Consider the following 23,540-nt stretch of genomic DNA (forward strand, 5'->3'; position numbering starts at 1 on the left):
ATAAGAGAGACAAGTTCCTACCATTAGTGGGACAAGACAAATGTCGGATTCTAGAGTTATAACATTGAAAGAGACCTTCAGTGACAACCCTTCCCAGCCCCATACCCCCAGGCTGCAAAAGAGTTTCTAGAGCTGACTGTGGTTAAAAGATTGAGCTGCTAATCTCGAAGTCCTTGGTTTCAAAGCTTGTCTCTTCCATGATCTCACAAGATGACTTTATGCAAGCCAGCAGTTAAATCCCCCCTATCTAACAGTGGGAGAATAATACTGATTTATATTACAGGGTTGATGAAAAGAAAACAAGAGCAATGTACATGAAGTGCTTCAGACACTTTGGAAAGCAAAGAATAAATGTCAAGTGTGATTCTTTTTTCTGAGCACTTCTCAGGAATAGATTAGGTCTATCAGCTTTTTCTTAAAAGCTCCAGGGACAAAGATTCTGCGAGTTCCCTGAGTATTAGTTGCCTTTTTCAAACTTCTGTGTACTTAGAATGTTGTCCTCAGAATCCAACTGAAATGAATTTTGCTACAACTTGAATTCACTGCTGAATATAAGCTGGTGACTAAGAGACTGAGCTTCAAATCAGGATTTTCCTGGTTTGAAGCTTGCATCTGCCATAAACTCACTAGGTGGCCCTATATAAGTATCTGCCTCATCCCACACCTGCAATATGGGGATAATAATACTGACTGACTTTACAGGCATGTTGTAAAGATAATGTAAAGAAAATACATGCAAAACCCTTTGCACACTCAGAAAGTGTTAACTGTATGTTTTTTTCTGGGTTCCTGCAGGAATGTGAAATAAATACAGCACTGCTCCTTTGCCATATTTCTCCAATCCAGTGTCATTTCTGTAACTTTACATGAATCTTCTTTGGTAGGGGTGCATCCTTCTTCAACTATCCTGACCATAACCAGACATACTATCTAAGAAGATCTGATGACAACAGTTGCCCCATCTCTGGGATTGCAGATGTTTCTGTTATTGCAAGCTAAAACCACTTTTGCCTGCCCCCATTTTCCCTTTTTTGCCACTGCATTTCAAGCTTAGTCCATGCATGCGATCGCACAAGACAAGTGCACTTCCTGCGGTGAGTTTCAGCCACCAGGAACATATATAGTTTCCATCACTCTCTGACCGTAATGATATCTCCAGCACGGATGTTGAGAGCTGTTGGGTCATGGAGGTTCCAAAAATCCTTCAGAGCTCGGACTTTCAGGATTCCTGATGCCTCTGAAGACAAAGGTAAGAAGGACGAGAAAAGGGGAGAAGGAATAGAAGAGAAAGGACATGGGAAGGAAAATTAGCAAGAAGAGGACAATGTTACATTGCACTTGGTTCCTTCTATGCCCACAGAATGCACAGCTTCACCCCTGATAGCCAGCCCATCCTCCCACTGACTGAAACCATTCTTAGGTGGATTTATTTAGAGCAGGCTTCAGTGAGAATGGTGGAGTTAAAAGCCCAAGTACCCATCCTGCCCCCCCCCCAATATTTCACTACTAATGCATACACATTTCACCAAATGCTGGCCAGAAGATGCCAGGTGACTTTCTTCATGTTGGAGACTATAAGGACCAGACAGTGGCCTGCTCACCTCGCAGTAGTTGCTTGATGTCCTTGCTGGCATGTGAAGTGGTGAATTGGTTCACAATATCTAGAGCTGTCTGGTTGTAGGTGTTGCGAATGTTGACATCGATGCCACCCTACCCACAGAGAGAAAGTTAATGGAGGGCACGGAAGGGGATGTCTTCTTGAGAGAGCTGCTCTTGTTCTGAACTGAGTTTCATCATACGAGCATCTGACTGAGCTAGAATCAGTGCTCGGTGCTGGATGGATATTCAGGGCCACCTCCAAGGTCACAATTCATTGTAGGAAAAAGCAATCCAATCTCTAGGGCCTGCCTATCCACATTCTGGGAGAGGCTGAGCTGAAGGAAAGGTTGAAGTTAGTGGGATGGCTGTTGGGGGGCTTCGGTTTGTCCTATTCTCTCAGACTCCACTTCCCATAAGAATATCACTAGAGTCCTTCACAAGTATATTGCAGAGGCAAATAAGATGTAAAACAAACACTGTGTACATTAAAAGTGCTAAAGCGGTCCCCCTATATCTCTTTTGTGAAAGTTCTGCAGTAACTTCCTGTCATACTAGAACTGGATTGGGTCTCCTTCTCAGTGACTGAAGTGGCACCAACACGAGTACCACATTATTCTTTTGTCCATACAGACTGTGCATTCTAGAACGGACCACAGATAGTTATTTCTCTCCATGGACTCCCTGCTCTTTGCTTCTGATCTCTGCCTCTGCCCCAAGGCCTGTAGTCCCTCTGAGGGCTTTTGGTCACCAGGCAACCATTCCTGTCCTTGACTAAAGCTCACCTGCAGCAGCAGGCGTACCACTTCCGTCTTCCCATACAGTGCGGCCTCATGCAGGGCAGTGCCCGTCTTGGTCTGTCGGTTGATTTCAATTCCAGCTTTCAGAAGCTGCCTGTGAGGGACAAAACATAGACAGGTTGAGTCTCAGTAACCAGAAGATTGACAAATGTCTCAGGCTTGGTTACGCAAATCCTGCTGCATGTCATGTACGAAGGCTACGGAGGAAATCAAGAAGGAAATGATTAGGGGCGTTATCTGTCTTCCTGGAACACAGCGGGTTAAGTAGAGGAAGGAAACTGTGGACATAAGTGTCTTGTAGTTTATGACTTACTTGACCAGAGGTAATTTAGTGAAAAAAACCTTCTACTATTGAAAGATCCAGGAGCCACTTAGACGCTTAAGAGGAAGCATGCAGTGGTTCAGGAGCAGGTAATGACTACTTCTCTCCTCTTAGGTAGAATATCTATAGCAAGGCAGCATTTTCTGTATTCCTTTTATGCGTGGCAATATGGGATGCTGCTGCTTTTCTCCCAATATGGTGTCAGAGCAGAGAGGAACTGCAGAATTTCTATTATACAGCAAGCATGAAACACACAGAAATGAAGTAATTCATTGCTGAAGGTCATGTAAGAGTAAACAGCTGTTGTTTGGAAAGACAAGTATAAACACACACCTCGTGGCCAAAGCCACTGCAGAGTCCCAGTGTTAAGCACACTGATGCTAGCACAACTGGGCCACTGAGTGAGGTCAGAGGCCTATCTAAGCTGGACATGTGAATAATGCCCTCCCCACTCCAATCCCTGCAATAGCAAAGTGCCCAGAGGAGGTACCTGATGATCTCCTTGTGCCCATTCTTGGCTGCCAAATGCAGGGGAGTGGTGTAGTTGGGATCACTCATGTCTTTGGATTGTCCCTCCAGCAGAGCCACACACATGTGGCTGTTCAGAAGCAGCTGGGCCACCTAGGACAGACAAAGGCAGGGTAGTTAAGAAAGCTGGAATGGTGTCGTGATTCAGGAGTTGGACTTAGACCTAGAAGAACCAGGTTCAAATTCCTGCTCAGCCATGAAACTTCCTGGGTGACCTTGGGCCAGTCACTGTCTCTCAGTCTAGCCTAGCTCACAGGGTTGTTGTGAGGACAACAGGAGGGAACTAGGTATACATTGCTGAGCTCCTGGGAGGAATGGTGGTATAAACTTGTGAAAAATAAATTAAAAAAATAAAAGCAGAAAAACCAGAGAGGCATGGAAGAGTATTTATCTGCACACTGAGCAGAGTGAGTGCCACATGTATTCCTGGCTATTCTACCCTCATCTACAGAAGAAGAGTGGAACGGTCTGTATAGCCTCCAGAGACCATCCTCCTGATGTCCATTCTGCCTCCGCCTCTCATTTGCAGCTTATTAAAATACCTTATTTTAATAAGTACTTATTAAAATATCACAAAACGAGCAAGCCCTGCAATTCTTCTGTAGTTACTTACTGCTCCAGATGTGACTAGACGGACGGAAGGATTACGAAGAAGAAAAATTACTTGGACCAAAGCATACCTCTAACAAACTTCTACACAATTAGAAATAGTTCACTAGCATGGCCCTATTCCATGAAGAATTTGCTTTCTGTCTCTCTAAGATCCCCAAGGAAGACAAATGCTCTACAGATGCCATCCCTTGCATTACAACATTGCAGGAAGGAGGAAAAATTGGGCACCTGCTGTTCATTGCCTTGTATGAAAACTCTTAAACTCTGTGCCATTTGAAATACGGTAACTCTAGTTATCTCAGTCCTCTCTTTTCTGGACTGCACCTGTCCACATCCTTCAACCTCTCTTCACAGGTCTTGCATTCTTTGCAGCTTCCTTCCAGAAAGGGGCTACAAAGAGGATATGAGTGTGGAACCTGGGAGCAGTAAATTGGGAAAGCTCCACTGAGGAACAATTTCTCCTCTAAGGGCCTTTTTCCAACAAGCTTTGGGTTTGAACTGGCCGCACCCACAGGGAACATACACAGTGCAGTCTGTACTCAGAGGCCCAGGGAGTACTTGTTTGTGTGCCACTGCGACTCTCTAGATTTATTTATCATGCTATTTATAGCTCATTTGTTACAAAAATGGACATGCAAGCCACCCCCTGCCTTGTGATGAGAATAGTATGTTGCCATTCCAATGCCTCCTTTCAGTGCCATCCCTTGGGCTACTATTCCCCAACACACATAGATTAGTGATCTTGCTGTTCTTCTCTTAGTTTCCCTCCCCCAGGAATTCTGAGCAGCCCCTGCACCTGTCCTGAGTATGGGAGACAGGAATCCACAGCCACCTCCCAGTGCTGCCAGGTTGGAATCTCAGGCCTGCGATCCCAGCTGGCTTTGGGTTCTGCCTTCTCAGCCTGGAGGGATTAGTGGGGCTCAGCCACTGTCTGGTTTCTCACGGGAGTGGTGGTGAAGGCCCTGGTTCTAGTCATCTGAGGATGCAGCAAGAGGTGAAGACTCCTGGATCAGGTTATGTTCCAGAGATCCTAAGTTGCATCATTGTCTTGCATGAGTTGCGGCCCTCAGTGATTCTTTGGCCTGTTCACAGGCACCTAATCTGGCATGGTTGCTACAGAAAACCACTTTGGCATGATGGTGGTGGAGAAAGAACAGTGTACAACATTGTTCCACGATATCACATGCAACGTTCCCAGGCCAGCAGCCTCAAGGGCAGCGTGAAGCTGGCTCAGGAAAATTCCACGGAACAGGGTGGAAAAATACAATACACTCTTCATGTGTTCTTGGCAGTCATGTAGACCTCCTGCCATGCCAGAGCACTTTTCAGTAATAAATGGGACAATTCAGGCACCTGAAAATTCAGCCTGTGAATCTTTCTTAGCTGCAAACTTCATTGCTCTGTGCAAACTTTGTTGCAGGCCTTAGCTCAGAGAGTAGCTCATCCCCACGAAGCCATGAAGCTTCCTGAGATCACCTTGTTCCAGACATTATCTCTCAGCCTCACCTACTTCACAGGGTTGTTGTGAGGACAAAAGGAGGGACGGAACCATGTACACCACCCTGAGCTCCTTGGAGAAAGGGTGGTGTGAAAAATAATAATTAACAACAGCTATGGCAATGCTTACCTTCAGTCTTCCAAACTCACATGCCAAGTCCAAGGGGGTTTTCTTAGCCTTGTTAATTAGGCATGGGTTGGACTGGTGCTGGAGCAGCATCTCTGACTGCAGGAGGAGGGGAAAAAAAACAAAGTGAAATTGGAAATCCAATCAGACATCTCATATCCCAGTGATCTATGCATAGCAAACTCAAAATTCTTCTTTAGTTGAGGCCCTGCTAAAAACCAACTGCAAAACACAGCTTGTTTGACAGTGGTAGTGGGCCTACTAGCTGCTGCTTCTCCATCCTGCTAGTTTCATCCCTAAACTCTAATCCAGACCAGCAAGACCAAGATGTTGTTTTCTAGACTGCCTTCTCACATTTGAGAACAACTCTTCCAGTCTTTCCCACAGCTCAGATCAGCTCATTGGGCTCCCATATTTCCCTAGAAATCGCCATATTCCTGGAGCGGGATGGCTGGCCTCAAGTAGGGAGAATCATAAATAGGATATATATTCCTTACATCCTGCTCCCCAGTTGCCCATCCCTGGGACTGCCTGCAGTCCACCCTTTCCCCGCTCTGAAACACCTCCCTCCCACCTTTTCCCTGCCCTCCCCCAGCCCCAGACGCAAACCTACCTGTTCCCAGGGCCCGTGGTGGCGGGGGGGGGGGAGTGCAAGTCCATGCGCTGGCCTTACTCCCTTCAGAGTGGCGCAAAAGTGCTTTACAGTACTTTTGCGACACACCTGGGCTGGTGCAAGGGACTTGTGCTGGCCCAACATCGGGTCTGGATTGCACCCTCAGTATCATATATAGCAGCTACTTCACAGTTACATCTGTCCTGTGTGCTGGGACAGTCTGATTGACATGGTGGTGCCATTCTTAGCTATTTTTTGAGATGTGAGGTGGGCATGGGAGAAAATAATTAGGGTGGGGTGGAGTGGGGACGCCAGAAAATTTAGGGATTGGTGTCCATGTTGTAGATCAAATTGCCAAGGGCAGCCTCAATCACTCCCTTCCACCAGCTGGTCCTGCACTCACCACTTCATAATGGCCATACTGTGCAGAAAGGTGCAGTGGGATCTGTCCATCCAGTGAGGCCATGTTGACTGAAGCAGCTGCCCGTAGTAGGAGACGAACTGGCTCCACCTTCCCTTGCCAAGCTGCATAGTGCAGTGGGCGCATTCCTATAAGGAGAGAGTGTCAGAAAGGAAGGTGCTGAGATGAGTTATGAAATGTGAGAATGACAGAGTCACAGGTGAGGACTTGAGCCTAGGCCAGAAAAGCCAAGTGCATAATAGCATCTGAGGGACTAGGCCTCACTTCAGACCTTTGTCCATAAGCAAGGGCATTACACTAGTTGCAGGAGAGAGTGGTAGGTGGTAGATGGCAGCCTCCTCTTAATAGCAGCAAAATATTAATCCCACACTCTTTCCTATTGTAGAAAGGGAAGAGGAAGGCATGTTTTTCTAGCATAGGTGAGAGGTAGCATAAGATTATTCCCTCACACTAGGTGCTGGAGCATCTACAGGAAGGGACTTTATTCCTCTGGCTGGGGTGTGGGCAGAAGTCTGAGGCCAAGAATCTGCTTACCATTGATGTCCTTGATATCCACTGTGGCCTGTGCCTCCAGCAGCAGGGAAATAAGCTCCAGGCTCCCAACCAGGGCTGCATGGTGCAGTGCTGAAAACCTGAGAACAGAGAGAAAAATATTTGCAGTTGCAGCAAGCACCAGTGCCTCCCACCTTACAGCCCAGTCTACCCTATCTATATTCTCTATTGGGAGCCATATTGGCCAGACACTCCATTTGAGGCTCAGGCACGCCTGCCCAATTGTCCATTTATTGTGACTCAATTCAGACAACTGGGAGTCACACACTGGTGGCATAAAATCCCACAGCAGAGCACCAAAAAACCCATTGGAGACTCCAATTGTACGTTAAGCCTACCACTATCACCCTTCCATTTCCACTTGGACATTCACGGAAATGAAATAGTGGCAAAACTGGGCTTAACTCTGTCTTCTTACAGTTGCCAGTGTCATGTAGGAAACTTGTCTCAAGTTCCCCCGGATGCCAATGAAATAGGATGGGAAAATCCAGTGCGGTTTTACTCAAGTTGAGTTTAGAGTCACAGCCCCCCGTGCCTCAACTCGAAAAAGTCACATCAGGGGCAGTTTCTGAGTTGCCAAGTCACCCCTTTGCAACTCTAAAGGACTTGAGTCGAGTCAACCCCCCCTCTTTAAAAAAGCCAGCTGTGGAAAAAACAGGGCTGCTGCCGGCCTCTCTCTCTCTCTCTGTGAGTTCACTTTAAAGACTCCCTTGCTGCCCCATCCCATCTGTATATATGGCGGGAGGGGGTGGGAGGGACTGCGAGAGAGTGGGAACAGAGGCAGCAAGAGGGTGGAGGGTCACATGCAGCAGCTGCAAGGCTTATCAGGATGACCCAATCTATTGCAGCTCTATTCAGTAGTAGTCCCTATGCAGCCAGTCATTCAATAAGGCTTCTTCAAGGCTCAAGTAACAGCCATGCAGAGGAAAAAAAAACATAAGAACATAAGAACAGCCCCACTGGATCAGGCCATAGGCCCATCTAGTCCAGCTTCCTGTATCTCACAGCGGCCCACCAAATGCCCCAGGGAGCACACCAGATAACAAGAGACCTCATCCTGGTGCTCTCCCCTACATCTGGCATTCTGACTTAACCCATTCCTAAAATCAGGAGGTTGCGCATACACATCATGGCTTGTACCCCATAATGGATTTTTCCTCCAGAAACTCGTCCAATCCCCTTTTAAAGGCGTCTAGGCTAGACGCCAGCACCACATCCTGTGGCAAGGAGTTCCACAGACCAACCACGCACTGAGTAAAGAAATATTTTCTTTTGTCTGTCCTAACCCGCCCAACACTCAATTTGAGTGGATGTCCCCTGGTTCTGGTATTATGTGAGAGTGTAAAGAGCATCTCCCTATCCACTCTGTCCATCCCCTGCATAATTTTGTAAATCATGTCCCCCCTCAAGCGTCTCTTTTCTAGGCTGAAGAGGCCCAAACGCCGTAGCCTTTCCTCATAAGGAAGGTGCCCCAGCCCCGTGATCATCTTAGTTGCTCTCTTTTAAGTTAAGAGAGTTAAGAAATGCAGTTAAGAAAGCATGATTGCTACAAACTGCCTCCCCCCCCCCAACTTCCCTGCCTCCTTTCTCTGCAGCCAATCGTAAGGTTCTGCAACCAATCATAAGGCAAGAACCCGTTTGGACTCATCCTCCTGCATCCAATGATCATTTGTTCCTTCCTTCCTATCAGAGACCCGTTCCTGCCTCCCCCTCCTATTCATTGCAAGAGGAAAACATTAACCCTTTTCTGCCTCCCAGCTGGAACTCCCTGCTGCTTGAAAGCTACCAACCTGGAAGGAGGATCACGAGGAAGCAGGAGGAGAGGGGGGATGAGTTTTAAAAGGGCTATAGGCCATGACATATTCAGGATTGTTCTGCTGCAGATTCAGACTGCACCTCATCAAATGCCTTCCAGTTGAAAGGCACTAAGCCGGTGACTTGATTCCCCTAATTTGCTTCTCAAAGCAATGTACTTCAAAGAAGCTGTCCACCTCCCCTTTCGAAGGTTTGACATATAGACAGCTGTTGCCGTGTTGGACAGAGGGAATAAGAGCTACAGAGCAGGTAAGATGATATTTCTTATAAAGACCAGCCTCTATTGTACAAAACTGGGTAAGCATTTGAGTCCAACAGGACATTCTGTTTGATGAAGCACTCTGTGTAATTCAAGCTTGCATCATTTTAATATCAACTGCAGGCAGCAGAATAATGGCCTCTTTTGTATCTTTCCAGGTTCATTAGACTGAGATGAAAGAAACCATGCTGTTATTGTTATGGTATATCTAGGAAACAGAGGTATTCTGAAACAGGAGTCATCTATGCTTCACGGAGCTGTCACTTTTCAATTTCAGGGAAAGCCTTTTAAAATAAGAGGCATGCCTTAAAAGAAGAGACATCTGACAATCTCAGGTCTATGTGAGCTGTTGCTATTTACAGCTTTCCATTGCGGGCCAGACAAGCTCCAAAGCTTAGTGATACCAGTAGTGTCACAAGGTGGTGCAGCGGATACAGGCAATACCAGGTGACATCCTCAGGAGGGATGATTCCACACCGCCTAAGCCTCTGTTTGGTGTTTTGCAGCCCAGTCCAAGGCCAGCTGGGGCACACTCCCGCCAGTGATTGTGTTTTTGCCACTTGCAGGTCAAAACAGAAAGTGACTGGGTCTGGAGTGGGCTGAAGATTGCCAAATGGAGGCAGTCGGAGACAGGCTTTTGGCATTTAAAGCAATTCAACAGCCTGGAATATTTGGGGTGTGTGTGTGTGTGTGTGTGACATGATTACATCATTATTTCACCTCCAAACTTCCAGAACACTGAGCTTCTCCAGATAAGCACCGCACCAGGTGGCACCCACCCCAGGGACCCCTCTGAGTGACACATCTCCCTTTCTCTGAATTTCCCAACAGACCGGCCACTCACAAAACTACTTTTCTCTTCAAAAACCTCACTGTGTATGCCCTGCAGGTGGTTTTACAGAAGGTTCTGCTGCATGGTTGGAAAGGGGAGGGGCACAGAACAATTTCCAGTTGGCAGAGGGCAAGGTACCGTTTTGTGCTTCATCAGCCCCAGTTTCTAACTGGGCATAGACATCTGAAGAGAAGTCATGGAGTGACATGTTAAAGTTTCTGATGTCTAGTTTAAAACTGATAACTGCCATACAGAGAGAGGTTCCTGGATCAGACCAAAGAAGGCTCTTGCCTTCCACGCTCTGCTTCATGGTACCATCCTCATAGGCCACCATTGAAACAGGGTATTCATTGTAACACCATTGTACAGTGGTGCCTCGCATAACAAATGCCTCGTGCACCGAAAAAGTCGCAGAACGAAAGCGTTTTGCGATTTTTGGTGACTCGCACAACGAATTTTTATGACCCGTGCTTCGCAAGACGAATTTTTTGGGGGGGTTTGTTTTGGTTTGTTTTAAAGGGGGGATCTTTATGCCAGTTTATGATCCCGTTCACCCTAATAAGGGGAGGATCTTCATGTCAGTTTATGTAAGTAAGTCCCATTGTGCTTGCTCCCAGGAAAGTGTGCACAGGATTACAGCCTTCAAACTCCCCACTCAGCATCCCCCCCATCGCTCATTCACCCTCTCACTGCCCCATTTCCTTCATGTTTCCCCCCCTGATCACGGCAAAAGCAAGCAATTGAGTGCAGCTGCTCTGTGCTCCTCCCCAGCTTAGAGCACAATCCTGTGCGTGTCTCCTCAGAAGTAAGTTCCATTGTGCTTGCTCCCAGGAAAGTGTGCACAGGATTACAGCCTTCAAGCTCCCCACTCAGCATCCCCCCCCCCCCGTTTTTGAAATCCTCAGTACACTATGTATGCCTTTAAAGAGCACTTAATAAACACTTTGTAAACCAAATTTGACTTTGTTCTGACTTTTCTTGCCCATAGGAACGCATTAATTAAATTTCAATGCATTCCTATGGGAAAACGCACTTCGCAAAACGAAAAACTCGCATAACGAAAGGACTCGCGGAACGAATTAATTTTGTTATGCGAGGCACCACTGTACTAGATAGATCTTGGCCTGATTCGGTAGGTCTCTTCATTTTTTTCTGAAAGTGCAGCCTTTATTATTTTATTTCAGATATTTATCCTAAAACAACATGTGTCAAATTTCTCCTTTCATCTGAAAGAATAGCGTGAAAAGCCCTGTTAGAGGCAGTCTAACGAGTTATGACTTGCAAGGCATGGGGGAGTATCTCTCTACTGGTGAAATCTTTATCCCACCCTTTCTCTGAAGAGCTCAGGGTAGCATACATGGCACTCTTCCCCTCCCTCTACACTATTATCCTCACAACAACCCTGTGAGGTAGGTAAGGCTGCCAGCAGGTGACTGAGGTAGGTAAGGCTGCCAGGAAGACCCAGTGACTTTCATGGCTGTATATGGGGACTCAACCTGAAACTCTCCAGCCGAACCTAACTGCTATACCACAGTGGCCCTTGTTTTCTAGGCAGCTAGAGAAACTGGGATGTTGGGCCTGGGGAGGAATGACAGGCTATCTCTGGGCATGGAGTGTACTTCCTTCCATTCCTACCTCTCCAAGCCTTCCCTGATCATGGCAGTCTCTCTCCCAGCATGGCTTTCCTACTGGTGAATGCGTGAGGCCAGTGAGAATGAATGGATCCTGTGTTTCTGGTCTGTGAAAGGGACTTGTTTATCCAGTCCTCCCCCGCCCCACTGCCACCTACTCCCGCTTTCCCCTCGCTGAGCACTGATTTCATTCATTGAAAAGGAGCGAGGCCAGCTGGGAGCCCACGGGAACCAAGCCCCCATGGCAATGGCGAGCTTGGCGCCTTCAAAGCTGAAGGGTGGTCGGCTGAAAGACGACGGTGGAGAGCAAGCAGACGTAGCCCAGCCCCTGGAAGTGCTGGCCGCTGAGGGGTTGCCATAGCAGACTGAAAGCTCTTGTTGTGTTGGCCTAGGAGTCTGCCTGAATGCAAGTGTGTGAATGTGTGTGAATAGCAGCCACTTCAGTGCAAGACACAAGAGAAAAAATCCCAGTGCATAATGGTGGTACCCACCGGGGAGGTCTCTTCCTTAACCCCAGGCAGCCAGCTAGCAGTCAGCTCATGCTGTGTCTCTGCTGCAGGCTGGGATGTTCCAATTATCGCCACGGTAACCTCTCTGTGGGAAGAAGGGGTCCTTGAGCCAGGAGACTCCGAGGGGGCACTGTGCCCATGCAAGAGGCAGACCTGAAGAGCTCTGATGAATAGGGCTGGAAAGCTGCCTTGCCTTTGCCCAGCAGGGGGAGGCAACCTGTGGGCTGCAAAGCACTTATGGGCAGCCTACCAACCCTGGTTAAACATCTCTGTTTCATTACAACAATCTAAAAGGAAGCTTTGTACTCCGTGGACTGCAAGAAAATTTCTCAGGGCCCACAGCCTACTATAGTTGGGTCTCCACACTGTTTCTTTCTGACAGAGCTCCTGAAGCTGGAACAGCTGTGCAACAGGCAGAAATTCAACAGAGTCAACTTTTCCTAATCTCACCAAACTTCCAAAGCAGGTGTTAAAGACTCAGAATTCCTGCTGGAGATAATGGTGGCGAGACCATACAACAGTCCAGTATCTGAATGGCTAGTAGAGACAGTCTAATCTAGCGATTTTCAACCTTTTTCATCTCATGGCACACTGACAAGGCCACTAAAATTGTCAAGGCACACGATCAGGTTTTTTACAATTGACAAGGCACAGGCTGCTGCCAGTGGGGGGCTCACATCCCCATTGGCCCTACTAATAAATGACCTTCCCCCAAATTCCAGTGGCACACCTGTGGACCACTTGCAGCACACCAGAGGTTGAAAATGGCTGGTCTAATCAAATTAGATTTTAACCTTTTAATATCAATTAAAAGTCTTGACTAAATGGAAATGCCATACCATTCTTTCAGAGGCATAATCACAACAAAATCTAAATAAAAGTGGCAGACTAATTCCTAGCAGGGAGCCAGCATCTGGGGTTTGACAACTCTAGAACCAAATGAAGAACTCCAGAGCAAGAAATTCTGTAGCATCTGCAGCTAAACCCTGAAGGAGTGCCTAGCCTCTTGGGGCAGGGCCCTGCTTTCCACTAAGGGGCAGAGTTTAGGCAGCGCATCCTGGTATTTTGAGAGTAGACAAAGCTCTCCTTGAGGCATTATAGGTAACTTTTAGTACTTGTCCAAAGTCCTTATGCGCAAGATAGGGTATCTTCAGGGTTCTTTTGCAATACCTGTGCATAAAGTACAAATTAACTGAGAAGAGCACATGCCTATTTCAAATGCGTTTTGTGTTACTTTTGTTACAGCGTGCGCTAATACTGATTTCAAATGTGTGTGTTTTTCTTTTATTGTTGTTTGAGAATGAAAGTAATGGCTCAGATTGTGAGCTGCAAGCCAAGGAGACCCCCCACTTCAAATCTTCCCTCAGCCATGAATTCACTAGGTGGCATTACATGAGAAACACTGTTTCTCCATTTCATCCCCACACCTGCAATATGGGGAGAAGACTTGGTTCACCCAACTGGTTCAACTCAGTTGCCACTGTCATCTGCTCTGCCTCTTATTTTATGGGGCCAAGGCAGTAAGAACAGTCTGAAGCACTGATGAGGATAAACGAATTTCTTCAGAACTGATGTTTTTATGCACCGTGTGAGGTTTTGGCTTTGCCTAACTGTTGGAGTACTTTTGCTGCAACGTGTTTGTTGGTTCTGTCAAATACAAAGTTAATTCACCCTTCCATTACAAATTCACTCTTCAGCAATTGATGCTGCAATTCAGTTCCGCTGATTCCAGTGGAATGTACTTCCAGAAATGCGTTTGCTTAGGAATGCCCCCACTGCCATCTTAATTGCCTTTTTACTTGCAGAATACAAATAAGGAATTGGAGCCAGGGGATAATTTACAGAACTGCCTATATAATTGCAGTTTAGAAGAGAGTTAGCTCTGGGTAGACAATCAATGTAATTCTCACAGGCATTCCTCAGCTGTTTCTGAAAAGTTCACCCAACAGCCTAGCCAGTCATTGTTCAGCATCTATGGGGAAGTTTTAATGTGAACAAAACAGATCTCTCTCTCTCTCTCTCTCTCTCTCTCTCTCTCACACACACACACACACACGCACACACACACACACACACACACACACACAGTGCATATATACCTCGTACTGACATTTGGCTCCTGTTATCAAAGCATATGAATAACTTATTGGCTTTTACAGTTTTGTTTTATCTGATGGACAAGTCCATAATTTCAGGTTCCAGTGTAGTGTAAGCCAAGAGGCTTTAGTTAAGAGCATTTGATGTAGTTTTTTTATACTTTATAATAACCTGAAATACAAGTGCTTCTGAGGAAATAATCACATGTGGTCTCAAACTTGGAAGGGGGGTTTCTCCCTGCCCTTCCTAATTGTGCCCCTGATGTCAGTTCAGTTTTTACACGTTGGAAAAGGGAAGGTAGATTTTCAAAGGCAAAAACTGGAACAGGCAACCCTACCCTGAAATCTCAGAATTTACAATGACACCGTCCATAGTGTCTGGAAGAGTTCTAAGATGCAGGCAGATGAAACTCTAGTACCAACCCCTCCTCCTTCTTTCCAGAAACCTACAGTCTAAGCATGCCTCCCTCAGCCACCAGGTTGAGGGTTATCCAAAAGTCACCATCATGACCATAATTTCTGTCTGCTCACTCTCTACTTTTTGTGACGTTTGCTCCCCAATTTTAGTAAACAATTGGCTACTTGTTTTGGTTTGCCATTATCTTCATATCTTGCTTGCCTGATTCTACATAATTGTTCTGCAGTTTGCTTGTTCCAGGTCTACACAAATTTGACCCATTTCTGACCAAAGGTAGAAAAAGTACTGTCCACAGTTCAAAAAATAAAATAAAATCAGATCAATGCAATGATTATAAGTACCTTTTTTTTACACTCAGTTATTAATGGTGCGTTTATGCACTGTGGGGGCAAACATCAGTATACAAGATCCTGGCAAGCTCCTAGACCACATGTCCTACATAGCTCCATTATACAGATGTTTATCTCAGTCCTCACCTTGGCTCACAACATGGTATGAAGCTTGCCCTTGTCCATACTCTTTCCTCTAGGTCTGAGTCACAGGACTGAAGTTTAACAAAGTCACATTCACCTCAACACCCGTTTGAATGTTAGTGGGATATAGAGACAATGTCCATGTGACTAATCTTGGCTTGAGGAAGCATATGGGGTGGGAAGAGAAGAAGTGGGCGAGGAAACATTTTGCTGTATATACTTCTAAGAAAGGGGAAAAGTAGCTTCAGTGCTGTTAGAACCAAAACACAGAAATTGACATCAGGCATATAGCAGCATAAGCTAAAATGTAATGCAGGCAATGACCTTAATCCACAGTGATTGCTTGTCAGTGTTCTGGGAAGCTATTGTACTTTTTCAAGAGTGGAGTCAGAAGATAATATATTTTTTTATCAGCTAGGAAGAGATCTCATCCCTGGGTAGGTGCCTATAGCCACAATCCCTAGTCCATTCCACTCCCTGATTGCCATGGGGTGCCATGAGTGCCATTTTCCAGCACTTTGAGGTCTGGGCTCTCTGCTCCATTCTTGGCTTGGGATTTTTCCCTTTACCTACCTGGTTCAAAGTTAAAATAGGTAGTCAATGGCAGATATAGCAGGGTAGGGACTCAGCCCAACCACAGTAAAACCTTTATCCTTTGCTCAGTATTATGCTCACCATCACTCCCTCACCAAGAATTTTGTCACTGACTGTTGGTGTTGTTATTAAAACATATATTATTATTAATAATAAATGATGACTATTAATAATGGCAATAATAAATAATCAGACTACTACTTACCCATCCACATCCTGGTAGTTCACATTAAGCCGTTTAGTTGATCCCAGGAGTTCTAGAGGGAGGGAGGGAGAGAGAGAGAGAGAAGCAGGTCAGTTTGGGATCATGATGAAGAATGGAACCTGCATGGTTTCTGTATCTGCCTTTTTAAAATAAAATGACCAGCAGTGGTTGCAACAGGAATGGCACCTGCAACTCTCTCTTTGAGGACTCTCGAGAGGAATCCTCTGGGCATCAAAAATTGTTCCAAGTTAGAAAGTTGCCTTTGAACACAATGTGAACGATATCAGAATAGTCATTTATTAGAAGGGGTTAGGACATGATCCTCTTGCCCAGTATCCTGTCTCTGATCATACTTTGGAACAAATGCATTAAAAGATGGTTGCAAAAACCAGAACTGGTATTGAATGATTTCCATCATATTGGCTGGATAAGCTGCAGAATATTAGATGCATGTTGATCAGGGACCTATTAAATAAACACCCTTTTCTGGCCTCTCTGGTTGCCTGCATTCACAAGTCTTGCTTTCTCAGATAACCTTGGGGATTGATCTGAGGGAAAGATCAATTGTGGGAAAGGCAGTAGCTCAGTGGAAGAGCACCTGCTTTGCATTCCTCCTCCCAGGTTTCACCTCTAGGGAGGGCTGGAATAGCCTCCTGTTGATAGCACTGAACTGGATGAACGGATGCCCTGACTCATCCTGACTCAGCTAAGGCAGGTTCCTGAGCAGCTATCCTGCAAGATGGGTTCAGCTTCCAATGCATTATAAAGGAATCCTGGTTGCAGTGGCCCCAGGCTGTCCTGCTCAGTCTCTTCTGTGTGCAGGAATGCACGACTTCCTCTTCTCAATCACCCTATTCCACCTGCTTATAGAAGCAAAGGAGTGACTGGTCCATCTCACATTGCCTCCAGACTAACCTTGCTGTGCACAGGACAGTGCCTGACCCATCCCTTCAGCCTCTTCTTCTCCCCAACCCCTTCAGCAGTGTCTTCCATACACTCTTCTCCATGGGCACCAGCCTGGCACATTCTTCATTCCTCCTTTTCTAGCCAAGCTGCTGCCAAGCAATTTCCATCACCAGAATCTCCTCAATGCCACCTCCATAGAACCAGGAGGTTAATTCCATTGTTTAATTCCTTAATTCCATTGCTGTTGGGCAGTGGGTCATTACTTTCGACTTTGTCCAGGGAATGCTCCCATTTATAGAGCCTGGAGCCCAGAAAAGTGCAAAGCTGAGACATTTTGTTCCCTCCTCTCAGTGCCTTACCCTCTGCCAGTGAAAAACCCACAGACCAAATGGCTGGCATTTTTGCTCCACAGGCAGGGGGTGGTGGGGCGGGGATCCAAAGGTTGTGAATGTATCTATTGTAGCTGTCTCACATTCCCTTCACCTTGCCCACCCTTCCAATCTCCATTTTCTGAATAATTTGGGCTCTGAGGACGCCTCACAATGAAGAGGGGCTCCTGTTCACACTTCTAAGCCATGGATGCAAGCTGAACTAGATGATGATGATGATGATGATAATGATGATGATGATGATACAGCTTTTCAACGAAAAGTTCACAAAGTGGTTTACAGAGAAAAATCAAATTACTAATGGCTCCCTGTCCCAAAAGGGCCCACAATCTAAAAAGATGCAAATGAATCCCAGCAGACAGCCACTAAAAAGACACTGCTGGGGTGAGAAGAGCCAGTTACTCTCCCCCTGCTAAATAAAAGAGGAGCACCCACTTGGAAAAAAGTGCCTCTTACCCAGTTAGAGTTACCCAGTTACCCAGTTAGCAGGGGTTTATAGGTTTATAGCAGGGGTTAGCTTAGGTTTCCTTTCCGTTAAAGTGAAGCCAACTTAGGGCCCAATCCTATGCAGTGCACTTTGGCTCACCGCCGTCACGCACTGTCGCAAATGTGCCATAAGGCACGTTAGCAGTCCTCAGCGCTGGTGGAGTGCCGGTGCTAGCTTAGCTCTGGCCAGTGCTGGGCTCGCGCCTGTGGAGCACCGGTGCTCTGCTACTCGGTGGTCATGCACACTGCTGGGCAGTGGAGAGGTAGGTGGGGGAGTGGGGGGGAGGTGGGGAAGTGGCATTCCAGGGTGGAGGGAGGTGGAGGGAGGGCAGGGAGGAGGCGTGCTGGGGAAGGGCGGGAGGGAGCTCCATGGATCCTGAGCCTCCACGTTGGGCTGCCTGCCAGACATAGAAGCTCTTAATGCTACGGCAATCCTTGGGTCACAGTAGAATCACATAGCTCCATTGTGGGGCTACTTGCCTTCCCTGGGGAAAGGGGACAAAAGTCCCCTTCTCCCAAGGAGCCTCCGGCGCTGCCCAGGTTGCGTGTTGGATGCAGCGGCAGCTATTTTTGGCACTGCTGCAGCCCTGTACACCAGGCACTCAGGGTTGGGCTGTTCATTATTTTCTTCTACATAAGAATGGGGCCTTTTATTGGGAACCTGGTTGCAAAATAACAAATTCTACAGAAGGAACTGCTGCTTATGAGAGGGAAACACAAGCATAGTTAGGCTTAACCACAGATGAGTGAAATTTTTAAAACTCTTATGTTCAAAGCTCATTCTAAAGGATACTTATTTTAAAAATTGAATATGCTCCCAACCCCACCCTGTTTTACAAATGACTTTTCAATCAAATGTGCTGCACTTTTAGGATATGTGTTAAACCAGGGGTGGTGTCAGGGATTAGCCAGGTCGGGCACTGTCTCAAGGCCAGTGAAAGCACCCAATGTACTATCAGGTTGCATCATGGGGACCCCAGTGGAGAGCTTTGTCCAGGTTCATCAGCAACCTGCTGGCTTCATGCATGAGATCCTCGCTGAGTAGATGGGAGGGAAGATGTCATCACTGCTACAGTCGCTACTCCAGGAGCCATTGTAGCCACTGAACATTCCATGGCTTCTTACGTAATTGCTTAATTGATTTGGGTCCAGGCTACCTCTTTCCATACATTCCAACCCGCCCTCTTAAATCATCTGAGGAGGCTCTTCTACAAGTGCTGCCTCTGTCCCAAGTGAGATGGATGGCAGCTCAGGGGCAAGCCTTCTCTGTAGTGGTGCTACAGCTATAGAACTCCCTTCCAGGGGAATTGAGAACTACTCCCTTCCTCGTGGCTTTTTGGTGAGGGCTTAAAACATACTTGTTTCATGTGGTATTTGGTTGCTGAGTAGATACTAGCCCTCTGTGCCTCTGAAATACTACTGTGAATTGTCTGCCTCCCTGGACTTATTTGTTCCCCCAATAGCTCAACGCTATGTGTTAGGTCTTGCTTTGTTTTCATTTTTATGTTTCACTGTTTCATGTTAAAATTAATGTTTTTAATACTTTGATTTTTTCTCTCCCTTACCTGTTATGATACTTTGTACTTTATTATGAAGCTTTGTAAGCCGCCTTGGGCATTTGCCTCAGCGTGGGAAAGGCAGGATAAAAATTTCTCAAATAAAATAATTACTAATATAATGTGATACAACACAGCCTATGAAATGCTATGCCAAGAATCTGACATTAATCACAGAGGTCAAAGAGGGGCAGCAGAATCTCCCCAAATATGCTAGTGCTACATAAGGACAGAATTATAGGCTGGTGGTGTCAAGGGTGTTAATGCAATGGGCTACAATTATAAAGAGCCAATTGTAAACCAACATGAACAAACAGGATAAGAGGGCTGGTTGTGGAAAAAGGCCAAACATGGCCCCCAGTCTTTGCAAACAGTGAAAACGAATTTGAAAACAAGTTAGTCATTTTAGTTCAGATCTAGTTCCAACAAGTCACTTTTACTGAGGGCGTGCCCAAAGATGCAATGAGAATGAAGAGCCACTCTGCAAAGTGTTGCGGACATACAATAACAAACACTCTCTAATCCACCAAACATGCGTTCCAGACTGCCAAGTAAGGCATGGGGCAAGGAAAAATGACCAATGAGGCAAGAGATTAAAGAACAGGAAGCAGAGGGTAGGAATACATGGACAATTTCCACAATCAAGGGAAATAGGGATTCCCAAGTATCTGTATTGGTACCAGGGATTTTAAAACTTGTTCATAAATTATCTGGAGTTTGGGATAAACCAGGAGTTGGCCAGGTTGCCAGATGACACCAAACTATTCTGGATGGTAAAAGACAAAGCACACTTTGAAGTGTCCCAGGAGAATCTCTGCAAATTGGACGAATGAGCAACCAAATGGCAAGTGTGATTCAGTGTCAAAAAGTGTAAAGTCCTGTACCTCGGGGCACAAAAATCCCGACTTCACTTATACACTGATGGAGTTTGAGTTGTCAGTTATGAACCAAGAATGAAACTTTGGGGTTGTGGTGGACAGACAGCTCCGTGAAAATCTGTTCCCAGCTGCTGCAGCAGCCGTAAAGAAAGCAAATTCCATGCTAAAAGTCACTAGGAAAGGGATCAAGAGCAAGACTGCTAATATTATATGGCCCTGATGTAAATCTATTGTGCAACCACATTTGGAATATTGTGTAATGTTCTGGTCCACACCCTCTAAGAAGGATATTGTAGAGCTGGAAAGGTGAAAAAGAGGGCCACCAAAATCATCAGAGGGCTGGAGTGCCTTTTCTTATGATGAGTTGGCATCCTTCAGTCTCTGAAGACTATGGTATCGCGCTCTGACTGGTGGTTCTGGAACAGTGTCCTCTCCAGTGCGCGAAGCCTGGGTAAAGTAGATATGGAGGATAGACTGTTTCCCATGCAGCAAATCCCCCCTCTCTACGTCGTTGAAATGGTCCAATGGCAGGAGAGATCAGACAGACAAAAGGAGACACTGCACACAACATGAAATTAGTCTGTGGAATTCATTGTCACAAGATGTATTGATGGTCACTAGCTTGGATAGTTTTAAAAGAACTGGACAAAGTCATCAGTGGACAGGTCTATCAATGGCTACTAGTCATGGTAACCTCCAGGTTCAGCAACAGTATGACTGTGAGTACTCATTGTAGGGAAGCACTGGCGGGAGAGAAATATGCCTCTTTCTCCTGCTTGAAGGCTTCCGACAGCTACTGGGCCACTCTGGAAAACAGAATGCTGAAACAGAGGGACCTAGGCCTGATCTAGCTGGGTGTTTCTTATTTTCTGAATGTAGATGTGTTGCAAATGCCATTTGCATTTGTCAGTTCTGGTTGCACCACTGAATTTTCAGTTTTGAATCTAGCCGTCTTTACTTTGCATGGTTCTTTCCCCCTTTCCCTAACGAAGCAGACTCATTATCCAGACCCTGTTCCATATTACATTCTGTTTCTTGTTAAAACTGAAGTCATTAAATAATTAAAGCTACACTTCTACACATAATTAGGAGTCTGTATTATTCCATTCAACTAGTGAGATTGACTTTTGAGTAATCACACTTGGGATACTTGGTTGGATGGGTTGACTACAGTATATTTTTTCTCTCTCACAAAAAATGATTATTTTTTTTTTTTAAGACTACAGTTACGGCTGCTCTTAGGCTGCTGAGGATGGAGTGCAGAGGTTAGAAGGTACAGAGTCAAAATTCCCAAATGCAACTGGGAGGTCTATGCTTGTGGATATGGAAACCACCTTTCATTTATGCCAAGAATTCTGACTAATTACTGAAACAAACTACATAGGCATTTCCTCAGATACTATCAGTCTTATGATAGTTTTAAATTCAGTTTTCTAGTCTCATGTAACCTTCAGTCTATTCCTCCTCCTGGGAGTCTTTACTGGGAATGAATGAACAGTCCATGCTGGTAGGTTCAGAGTTGCAAGGAAAAAAGTCTGGGAAGAAAAAGCAATTGCCCAGGAAGAGAGTAAAAGCGAGCATAAGGAAAGGATTGGTGTTGACAGATACCTGCATCCTCACAGCATAAACCCCACACTGGTGTGAAGGCCACAAAAACTGTGTGTTGGGAGAGTAAGAACAGAAAAAAAGGAAATCTTTACCCAGCATGTGATTAATCTGTGGAACTTCTTGCTACAGGGTGTTGTGATGTTGTCTGGCCTAGATGGTTTTAAAAGTGGATTGGACAATTTTATGAAGGAAAATTCCATCACAGGTTACAAGTCATGATGGGTATACCTCCTGGTTCTAGAAGCAGACTATATCTGAATGCCAGATACCAGGGAGTGGCAACAGGATGCAGGTTATCGTGTTTTGTGCACTTCCTGAGGCATCTGGTGGGCCACTGTGAGATACAGGATTCTTTATGGGCCTTCGGCCTGATTCAGCAGGGTTCTTCTCATGTTCTTAAGGCATCTGTGTCAGAGAGTCTGGCAGGAGTAGTGTTAGAGACTGGCCATGTCAGGCAAAGCTTGACCTTTCAGCACCGTTGGCAGTGGCAACACTAATGTACCATTAGAGACAGAGGCAGGAGATGCTATAGGGGGCTTTGTCCAGGGCCCCCCAAACCTGACATTGGATTCTGGGGCTTCCTGGTATGGAGCTGGGACATAATCTGGTGAACTGCTGTGTGTTTTCAGGTCACCGTGCCTTCCTCAAATGCAGAGATGAACAGATGTGTGCACTGTGACTGGGAAGCAATGTGAAGACTCCAAATTGACCTAACTACTCAGCAACATAGCTTCCTGACCTTGTCTGGTCAATAAACCAGTACATTCTGCCTTTCTGCTTCTTTAGGCCTCCAGTTCAGATGCTCATCTCCTGAGCTAAAGAAAACACCCTCAAGGCCTAGTTTCAGGGACACTCTCAGCCTTGTTCCAGCTGTCTGTGATTGTACAGTCACAACCCCTCTAAAACACTAGAGCCGTGATTTTCAACCTTTCTCATCTCACAGCAAGGCACGAAAATGGTCAAGGCACACCATCTTTTTTTGACAATTGACAAGGCACACTGTGCTGCCAATGGGGGGCTCACATCCCCCAGTGGCCCTACTAATAAATGACCCTCTCCCAAAGTCCCATGGCACACCTGGGGACCATTTGCGGCACACCAATGTGCTACGGCACAGTGGTTGAAAATGGCTGCACCAGAAAGTACAAAAAGTCTAAGCACTCAAAAACTGGGGCATCACAACACTCCAGCCCGAGCACCTCTGCCTTTGCCCCTTTAAGGGCTGGGGAAGGGGGAATGCAGCAACGTGATCCCCAGAATTGTGCCACTGTCAGGGGCACAAGGGGCTTTCTTTCACTTGCCGGAAGGAGCAGCAGCCTCTCAGGGGTGCAGGAAGCCCCACGGAAGCCTCCGCAGGGCTCTCAGAGCCACGGATAATCTAAAAATAACAATCATGACCAACTTCCTGTTTCTGCTACTCCATCTGGAAAGTAAAAGAAAGCCCCTGGCACTGGCACAATCCTGGGGATCACATCGCTGCATTCCCCCCTCCCCTGGAACAACTTACTGCAGCTCCCAAACTCCAGGAGAGTTTGGGAACCTCTGTCTTAGGATGTTTCTGTGGGATGAGTGGTAGAGCCAATTTATTTAAACAAGTGTCACACCATTAAGCCTACTGAGGATGGTGGGAATAACTTTCTGGTGTGTTCAGGATGGTAGCCTAAAGTGGTTTTAAAAACTTACAATCAGTTGACCTCTCAAACTTCTGCAACAAATTAACTAACTGGGCACACAGGCGTTACAACAGTCACACTGGTTAATATGGGTAGAAATGAAGTAACTGAAAGGATATTTTAGTCACTAGGTAGTCCATGTTG

General features: G+C 46.1%; 1 protein-coding gene across 4 annotated transcripts in view; it reads right to left on the reverse strand.

The window, feature by feature from the left end:
* Positions 1 to 23,540, reverse strand: part of CASKIN2 (CASK interacting protein 2) — a 110,684-nt gene that overhangs the window by 18,399 nt on the left and 68,745 nt on the right. For 3 of the 4 annotated variants that reach the window (XM_066617311.1, XM_066617308.1, XM_066617309.1), the window contains exons 3-10: positions 15,901 to 15,952; positions 7,051 to 7,148; positions 6,499 to 6,644; positions 5,486 to 5,581; positions 3,209 to 3,339; positions 2,382 to 2,490; positions 1,602 to 1,710; positions 1,143 to 1,237 (exon numbers count right to left, since the gene is read on the reverse strand). In XM_066617311.1, the coding sequence (XP_066473408.1) occupies positions 1,143 to 1,237; positions 1,602 to 1,710; positions 2,382 to 2,490; positions 3,209 to 3,339; positions 5,486 to 5,581; positions 6,499 to 6,644; positions 7,051 to 7,148; positions 15,901 to 15,952 (836 nt within the window). The remainder of the gene's footprint in view (positions 1 to 1,142; positions 1,238 to 1,601; positions 1,711 to 2,381; positions 2,491 to 3,208; positions 3,340 to 5,485; positions 5,582 to 6,498; positions 6,645 to 7,050; positions 7,149 to 15,900; positions 15,953 to 23,540) is intronic. The other variant, XM_066617310.1, reaches the window with a different exon arrangement.

This window comes from Tiliqua scincoides, chromosome 2, assembly GCF_035046505.1.
Source record: "Tiliqua scincoides isolate rTilSci1 chromosome 2, rTilSci1.hap2, whole genome shotgun sequence".
Lineage (NCBI taxonomy): Eukaryota > Metazoa > Chordata > Lepidosauria > Squamata > Scincidae > Tiliqua > Tiliqua scincoides.